Raw genomic sequence first — 8,791 nt, 5'->3', positions numbered from 1 at the left:
ACAACGGGGGTAACTGGACATTTTTATTGTTGTTAAAATATGACACGTGACAACTGAGACTTCAGTTAAAAATCAGAATCTCCTGGCCGCTTGTACAAAATTGTACAAAGTTGAATTTTTCCCTTAAGTGCTCCATCAGTACAAGGCTGTCACATACTGCAGCTGGAAGCGCTGGGGCCAGCTGCCACATTAAGGGAAAAAGAGTGCTTGAGGAGCTCCAGTGCGGGCAGGCAGGTTTTACTGGTTTCTGCAGAGGCAAGGGGAAGAGCTGAGAAAAGCTCTACAGCCAGGCCCCGGCCTCGAGACATTCTGTCTCACACAGAGCAGCCACCGGTGCAAACCCAGAAACCTCCTTCACGGATGGGGAAGGGAGGAGGTCCTGATTCAGCTGCACGGCCCTCAGCTTTCCGATTCCTCGGCATGCGATTTCAGCTTTGTCAATCCTCTGCGGTTTTGACAAAGTGTCTTTCAGAGTTGAGGCACCAGCGTCTGGCAGACGCCTTATACCTGTGCTGGCGAAGCTTCCAATTCTGTGAACAGCTGTACTGACAACAGCAGCGGTCTTTAGATTGTGTTTCAGGGAGATTATTGAAACAGAGGCCAGATGCAAAAAATTGTAGCAAATCTGTCCTTTGAGTCACGGGATCATATTTCTATTGGTTAAAAAAGCAATTCTTTGTTCCAAGTCCCTCACACCCTCCAGAGAGACGGGACAAGTCCGAGCCCATACTGGCAGTGCAATCGGCTGTGTGCAAACCTCCCCCAGACTGCAGTCATTCCCCATGAGCAAGGCCTGGTGTTTTCCAACGTGTCAGTTCACAGTTTGGGCACAAGGACCAGTACAGCAGTTCTACCAATAGAAGCGTAATCAGAGGAGTGTTTGGCTCACTCCCCTCACTCATCCTGTGCTTTCTTCTTCTTTTTCTTTTTCTTCCTGCTCCTCTCCGAGTCCTCTGCCTGTTCCTCCTCGGGCTCTTGTCTGCACTTCTTATTGCTCTTCCTCTTCTTCCTGCCTTCCTCCTCCTCCTCCTCCTCCTCTCCGGCACCATTTCCCTGCTCCTGCTCCAGGATGGCCTCGCTTCTACCCCTCTTCCCTTTCTTCTTCTTCTTCCGGGGCAAATCCTGCTGCCCACTTGCCCCCGTCTCGGAGCAGTGCCCTTCCTCTTCCATCAGGGCCTCCCTCTCCTCCAAGCGCTGCTGCTGCTTCTTCTTTTTCTTCTTCCTCTTGCCTGTCCTGCCCTCCTCCTCCTCCTCCTGCTGCTGCTGCTGCTGGTGCTGCTGCCCCCTGCTGGCGGGGCTGGCGTCCGAGCCCCCTGGCTGGGATTTCTTGCCGTATTTCTCCAGGAACTCCCTCTCCTGCTGCTCCAGCCTGGCGAGCTTGGCGCTCATCTTGAAGCCGTGCCGGGCTCCCCTGGAACAACAGCACACATGCCCGTCGCAGACCGCTTCTCATTGAGGAAGGAAAGGTAGCGGCAATGCAGAAACAGTAAAGGATTTCATTTTGCATTACTGTTAACTATGCATTTTATTTAAAAAACGGCACCCTCTGCTCAAAAAATGAACCGAATTCCCTCTTTCCAAAACTAACTCTCTCTGGACTTTTTTTTTTTTTGGAAGAGTCAGGCCTGGAAGGAACTGGTTTTCCTCGTTTCCAGTAGCTTCTACTGGGATAAAACCCGAGTATGAGGTCGTCCGTCACGCACCGCAGTAAGATCACATGGGCTGGAGTTGTTTCCGGGACTTGTACCCGTACTCCCCTGACAGACAATGCCAGCCTGACTTGAGAAAGAAGCCATAACTAACAAAACCTTCACAATATAATCTATGAAGGACGCTTCATACCCAGGTTTCCTCAAGACTTTCTGTGTGTGCGATTCTTGACATTGACAGTAAAAAAACGCAGGTGGAGCATTGACATTTTTAGAAAGGCTTTCTCTCGTGCATACAGAGCTCGCTCTAACAGAAGTTCAAACAGGGAGCTTGCAGGCTGCAATGGAACAAGTTTACTCCACGCTGAAAGGAAAAGAAAAGAGAACTTTTTCGGCTATGGAGTCTTCTTTGTCTTATTGTCACCTGAAGAAGACTCCACAGCCGAAACGCTGTCTCTTTTCTTTTCAGCAGGGAATAAACCTTTACCTGTTCATATGAAACATCCTAAGTATTAAATACGGATACTCACTTAAGTTTGACATGAATGCAATTCTACTGCTTTGTGCAACCCCCTTGAGAGAAAATTTAGCTTAAGTCATCTTACATAACTGGCAAAACATCGCCTTCAAGAAAATGCAACCAACAACCCAAAAAAACACCTTAACTGAACACTAGATGATGCGTCGTCTGGAACAGCAGCAGTAGAAGGCTTCAGGAATTTAAGTGCCCCTGTAATTTATAATCTGATGCAGGGGTGATTTTTTTTTTTAATTCACCTGACCATTCTTTTGTTTCGTATGAATTCTGCAGCCTGGAATTTCTTCCACGAAGATAAAAAAGGGGACATGGGAAATCCTCTCTTCAACAGCCCTCACCCAGGGTAATGACACACAGAGAGGGGAAAAGTTCGCTACACATTGAGCATTAAGATGGAGTTCTGTTGCAACCATGCAAAGAAACTTTAGTTAAACGTTTGCCATTCTGAGGCCAACAGCAAAGGCTCATTCATATTCTGGGGCTCTTTTGAGGAGGTTTGCCGATATCTTACGCTTCTAATTGTGCAGCGTAATACAAACACACAGGTGTGAGGCCTGTCTCTACTCTGCTCCTGCTGGGATTTTAGGCACGGCCACCCGCAGGCTCCTAGCACACACAGCGATGGACTCTTCTGGAGCGGGCTCCGAGCACTGAGCTCTGTCCCTCAAGCAGGGTGTGTGAAAGCATGGAGGGGGACATGTTGAACATGTTCTGAAACCGTCCAATATGCAGAAAGGCTTCCTTACATGACTGAAAACATTCTAAAGCCCAGGTCAATGAGGATATTCGTCACCCCGTCCCCAGCGGGTAGGGTGTAACTTACTTGTGAGCCGTGCGCCCCCCGCAGACTTTGATGAGGTCATCATCTGACAACCTGCCCACACACAGAGAAGAGAGGCCCTGGGTCAGTGCGATCGCGAGCAGCGCTCCACCTGTTCTCACATGACACAGAGACTGACGGCTGGCAACACTGCTGTCCTCCGCCAAAGCCGTGGAATTAAGAGTTTCTTCAGAACGTAACCACAGGCATTTACAAGGACAAGCGCATGACACCCAGGCCACGACTTGGATCAAACATTATTACTGTAAGGGACTGCGAATAAAAAGATTTGATATGATGTGAATTCTGTGCTCATTTGGAACTGGCTGGCCTTTGGTGGGCTCACACTCCCCCTAACTCCACAGGCTGTTACAATTGTGTTTTGTGCTCACTTGGTGGTGGAGGACAGGTCCAATCTCCGGTCTTCGTCCTCGGAGTCACTGCTGTCCGCCGAGCTCCCCGGCTTCTCCTCGGGCTGCTCTTCCCCCGACAGCAGGGTGGCCGACTGCAGAGGGAGAGAAAGAGGAATCGGGTCACACACCTCCTTGAAACTGGACATTCCATTGGGATAATCCCACTGTCCTGCACAGCCTCGATGCACAGCCTGGACACTCCATTGGAATGACCCTGCTCTCCGGTCAGTATTGAATATTCTATTGGAACAGTCCCGTGCTCCTGCACAGTTTGGATCTTTTTTGGCTTAAGTCCTTCTCCTGTCAGTATTGAATGATGTACATTCTCCCAAATTTCCTGCACAACCGCAAGGGCACGATTACTGCAGGCGCTGGCCTGGAACTGACCGCAGTTGTAATCAAGGTTCAACCCATCGCTCACTAACAACACGAGAAAGAAACCCAAGAATGGCTCTACATGAGAGGAGGCCACCTGACCCAATGGGACGACACGCACAGACACAGCGGGGCTCAGCGCGAGTGACACACAGTCCACTCCCGGCGTGGCAGTACAGGCCTCTGTACCTCAGAGAGACCACTTTACATCACCCTGCCTCTCACACGAGGAAGGTTACAACCCAGAGGCTGTTTGGCCCAACTGGCTCGTTTGGTAGTTAATTAATCTTTGGATCTCTGCAATCTCCTGGGTGGCTCGTTCTGCACTGGGTTTAAACCCCTTACTCCCACAGCCCGCTCTGTGAAGAAGTGCCCCCTTTTCCAGTTTAAATCTGCTTCCAAGTATTTTCCGCTGCTGCCCTTGGAATCTCTCCCCCACATCAATCCCATTCGCCCCCCCCCCCATCCTTCCTGCCTGATCCCTTCTCCCGCCTGCCCCCCCTGCTCCCCGGCGCCCCCTGTCTGTCAGCCTGACCGACCTTGATGAACCGGCCGTACAGCTTGGCCCTGCTGAGCTCCGCTTTCCGCGGCTTCTTGTTCGAGACGGGCCCCTCCTCCTCCAGCAGCTTCTGCACCGTCACGCCGTCCTGCAGCACAGACCAGCACACCAGAGGGGTGTCCGGCAGCCTCTCAGTTCAATGCAATGCCATTCGAGATGCTTTACTGGCACGACCACTGAGTGAAATCAGGGTTGCCAAAGCAAAACAAACACAATTAACATAAAACAATCTTCAGACATTTACAATACAGACAGATCATCAGCTATTTACATATAAACATATGGAGCATGACTGACAAGACAGGCGCACTGTTCCTCAGGCTGCGACAGGAGGTCACATACTGGGCTGCCGGTTCAACTGAGTTCCCTCCTGCCTCTCCAGTGTGGGAGTTGTTGTGATTCTGGCAGGTGTGGGAATTCTGGGGTTAGATTTGTAAATCTGGGGAGGAATGTTTGTCTAATCCCAAAATATTTGGCACAGTGCTTCTCTTTCTGTTTCCCCAGTCAGCACCACAAGAGCGCTGGTGGTTCTGCAGGGCTGGGGACACTGCAGAGGACAGGGCTGGGGACACTGCAGAGGGCTGCACTGTGATTAAAGCCCTGTGCAAACTAAGACGAATCATCCTTGCTCATGCAGCAGCAGTACCGCTCAGGCCTCGAGTCTCTCCACATTGGAGCGAGTCCTGGCTTCTGCAGATGGGCGCTAGCCCATCGTGGGGTTATCCAAATGATCCCTGCACCCACTCCTACGGTGCTGAGTGACAGGGGAAGGGAACCTTGTCAAAGGACATTCCAGTGCAAACTATCCTTCCAGCAGGGAGCCTGGAGCCCTACTTCTCTACACAGCCCCCAGTGTCAGCACGAGACTTCCCCTTGACAGAATGGTGACTCATTACGCTGCAGGGTGAGCAGAAGACACAATGGCAGCGTCTGCATCCATGACTGTAGTCCACAGTCCCTGGCGGTAAGCCCAAGGCTCGCTTGCATAAAACACTAAATATTCGATATAGATCCCTTTCCCCATAGTGAGGGTATTGACCACACATTTAAAAGGAAGTTCCGTTCAAGGGTGTTTATGCAACTGGCTACAGGCTACAGGCCTCAAACACCCCTTAAAATGTCTCCCTGTATTACTACTGGCTACCATATGATTCGTATTCAGTTAACATATTTGCTTGCCCATACATCCTGTCCCGAGGGAAGGGCAGCTGTCGTCCTCCGGGGCTGCACAGAGGCCTCTGGGCCTCCGTCCAGCTCAGACCTTAAACACTGATCATAACGATAGAGAAAAACTCAGGCCACCTGTGTTTTTAGGGTTTAATCATCTGCACCAATAAAACCTGCCAGGCTCTAGGGCTCTCTAATCTAAAACCTTAAACTTCATTTTGAGCACCTGTTCCAAATTCACAGGTGTTGAACTCAGCAGATTAGGAGCTTTACTTATCATGGCAGGTGAACAAAAAACGTGGGGCTGAGCGCTGCTGGGGTAGGGTCTGTGGGGACCCCCGCAGTACCAACAGGCTTGCAACAACCCCGACTCCTCCACACAGGCCTGCATTTCATCCACAATCTTCCTCCTCCTGTAGTCTGGGAGTTGCAATTCCAAATTAAACGGGGGGATATTTCACTATGGTCATTTTTAAAATGATTATTTTGAGATGCGCTGTGAGAAACCCTCTCGAGCTGGGTGACGGCAGAGTCCGGCCCACAGGGCAGAACGCGCAGGAGCACTGACCTTGCTGGACTCCACAGACAGGCCGGCCGCAGCCTTGTTGAACACGTGGTCCCACCAGTGGAAGGTGAACTCCTCTCCCGGACTGTGGCCCACCTGAGAAACACAGACACGATCCCCCCTGAGCGACACCCCGAGAGGAGTCAGAGACCCGATCCACCCTGGGCGACACCCCGAGACGAGACAGAGACCCGATCCCCCCTGGGCGACACCCCGAGACGAGACAGAGACCCGATCCCCCCTGGGCGACACCCCGAGACGAGTCAGAGACCCGATCCCCCCTGGGCGACACCCCGAGACGAGTCAGAGACCCACATGGTTTCAACAACAGGAGGTAAAAGGACCTTACCCCAGTCTTATCGCATTTCACTTTCACTTTGATGGCTTCCGAAATCCCGTTCTCCCGCTTACCCAGACCTTTTCCTGAAACAGCAGGAAGGAAACAAAGGTGAGGAACAGTATTTGAGGGAAATCTGGTTGTGCCGTCCGTACTGTTGCTTTATTGTGTCCCAGTGCCAGTGCCAATGTTCCCTCTAATGTTTAATGGCCAGTGTGCGCAGAAATTTCAAGTTGTGCACATTTTTTCCCCAGTGCCAAAAACCTGTGCGCACTAAACTAAGTGTATGTAAAATTGTAAACCTGAAATTATTCTTTTTTTGTTAATATAGTCATTCTTACAGAATCATAGAGATCCAAAAAACTGGGACAGCGATCCCACGAGCCCAGTCAGAGAGACTGACTGTGGAGTCAGCAGGAGCAGGGAGGTACGAGACCACGAGAGCACAGATATCGATGATCGAGTAGCGATAATAATGCACACAGCCAAGTTGGGCCTCTTGCAGCCAGTCTCCTGTAGTCAATTTAGCATTTTTCAATGGACAACTGTGTTTGTTTTATCATTATATATATTTTTTAAAAATTGTGTGCAGTTTAATTACCTATGTGTGCTGTTTTCATCATGCACACAGCTAAGAGGGAACATTGCTCAGTGCACTGTGGGATGGTGAGTCAATGGGTGGAGGGGGTATAGATTAGTTATCCACTGACTATTGGAAGCTGTAGGTCAGTGATCGATAAATGGGGCTTCTGAATCCAGGTGATTCACATTAATAATAATTATAATCATTCATTACACTTCTATAGTGCTTTACTGGACACTTCACTCAAAGCGCTTCACAGGTAATGGGGATCCCCTCCACCACCCCCAGTGTGTATCCCCCACCTGGATGATGCTTCAGTCTGCTCCCCACACACACCAGCTCTCAGTGGGGAGGAGAGCAGAGTGATGAAGCCAGTTAATTCAATTAATGTAATCAGGACCCCCTCACCCATATAGGGACAATGTACGAGTACAATAACTCAGAGGCCCGTGGATCTTCATCTTATCTTGTCCACCACATAAATCCTGTCCCCTTCGTTCCCATCCTGACCAACAGCTGTGTCTCCTGCTGGTGCTCACGCAGTTTTGCTGCACTGCATCGTAGCAAGGCGCCGTGGGGGCGCCAGTAAGCGGGCCGCCCTACTCCCCCCCTCCCCGGCCGCTCACCCTGCTGCCAGCCGTGTCGGAGCAGCTGCCGCTCGGCGAACTTCAGCCCTCGGCTCTTGTCCTCCGCGGCGTCCGCCATCGGGGCCAGAATCCTGCACGGCTGTAGAGCGGGCGAATGAGTTAACATCTCACCCCGACGTTATGGACGACGTTTGCTTTGCAATCAACTCCCCCCCCCCCAGAATTCGTCATCCGTACGTTTTTAAAGGAGTGATGATTAGATCTGCACTTAAACAAGTCCCCCGAGTATGATTAGAAAGCCAGTCGCGTATGTCGACATGTATATTATACGGTGAGCACTGCGTTCAGCTCGGCAACAATTGCAAACCCTTTATACATCTGTGCTAAAGCTGAAGGGTACTTTTTGTCCTTAATAATTTATATACACAATAAGAATTAAAAAAGCTCTGTACACTCTCACTGGTTATGAGTTGTTAACATAGCACAGTATAGGTCTACATGCTGTAACAGTATAAGACATGAAATACACTCAGTACGGACACAAACAATCCAACACTTATAATTGTTATTATTATAATAATATGTGATACTGTGCTTTCAGAACTGCAATAAATGATACATAGACATATACTAGTACCGTAAAACCATTATAAATTTATCTTGATACTTTTTACCTGTTGTAGAATACAGATGAACTCAGTATTGCAGTTAAGCCATAAGTAAGATATTAAAGTTATGGTCTTGCGATAACCATGCCGTCGGCAGTACAGGCAGCCATGACAACGGAAGTATTAACTTTGACCTTTAAGAGCCATTACACTACTTCCTTTGTTTGTGTCCTTAGCAACCGCTCCCTTCACCACCACCAATAGCAACAACAACAATATCTCTCAGGGCATGGAAGTACAGTAGCTCTTTGGAATTACATTCAAATTTGAATGTAGTTTCGTGTTTAAAGGCTTACAAAGTTGGTGATATTATTATTATAAAATACGGAAATATGCTTCCTTTTGAAGAAGAATATATGTTAAAACTACGTTTTGAATATGCCAGTTTCATCGCACGCGCAAACACAAACATGCACACACTCACACCAGGGGCCAGTTTTCCCAGATGCCAATTAACCTACCAGCATGTCTTTGGACTGTGGGAGGAAACTGGGGCACCTGGAGGAAACTCATGCAATGCAAGAACCGTT

General features: G+C 49.5%; 1 protein-coding gene across 1 annotated transcript; it reads right to left on the bottom strand.

Annotated features, from left to right (window-relative positions):
- Window positions 1–10: 10 nt before the first annotated feature.
- On the bottom strand, window positions 11–8,379 carry gpatch4 (G patch domain containing 4). The gene is made up of 8 exons (XM_069184852.1): window positions 8,268–8,379; window positions 7,633–7,732; window positions 6,436–6,509; window positions 6,090–6,182; window positions 4,335–4,442; window positions 3,400–3,512; window positions 3,011–3,061; window positions 11–1,411 (listed from the first exon to the last, which is right to left on the bottom strand). Exons 2-8 carry the CDS (start codon window positions 7,709–7,711, stop codon window positions 895–897), a joined length of 1,035 nt encoding a protein of 344 aa, XP_069040953.1. The 5' UTR covers window positions 7,712–7,732; window positions 8,268–8,379; the 3' UTR covers window positions 11–894.
- Between the last annotated feature and the right edge of the window lie 412 nt (window positions 8,380–8,791).

Source organism: Lepisosteus oculatus, chromosome 27 (genome assembly GCF_040954835.1).
Source record: "Lepisosteus oculatus isolate fLepOcu1 chromosome 27, fLepOcu1.hap2, whole genome shotgun sequence".
In the NCBI taxonomy this organism is placed as follows: domain Eukaryota; kingdom Metazoa; phylum Chordata; class Actinopteri; order Semionotiformes; family Lepisosteidae; genus Lepisosteus; species Lepisosteus oculatus.
This window is presented reverse-complemented; position numbering and strand designations above follow the sequence as displayed.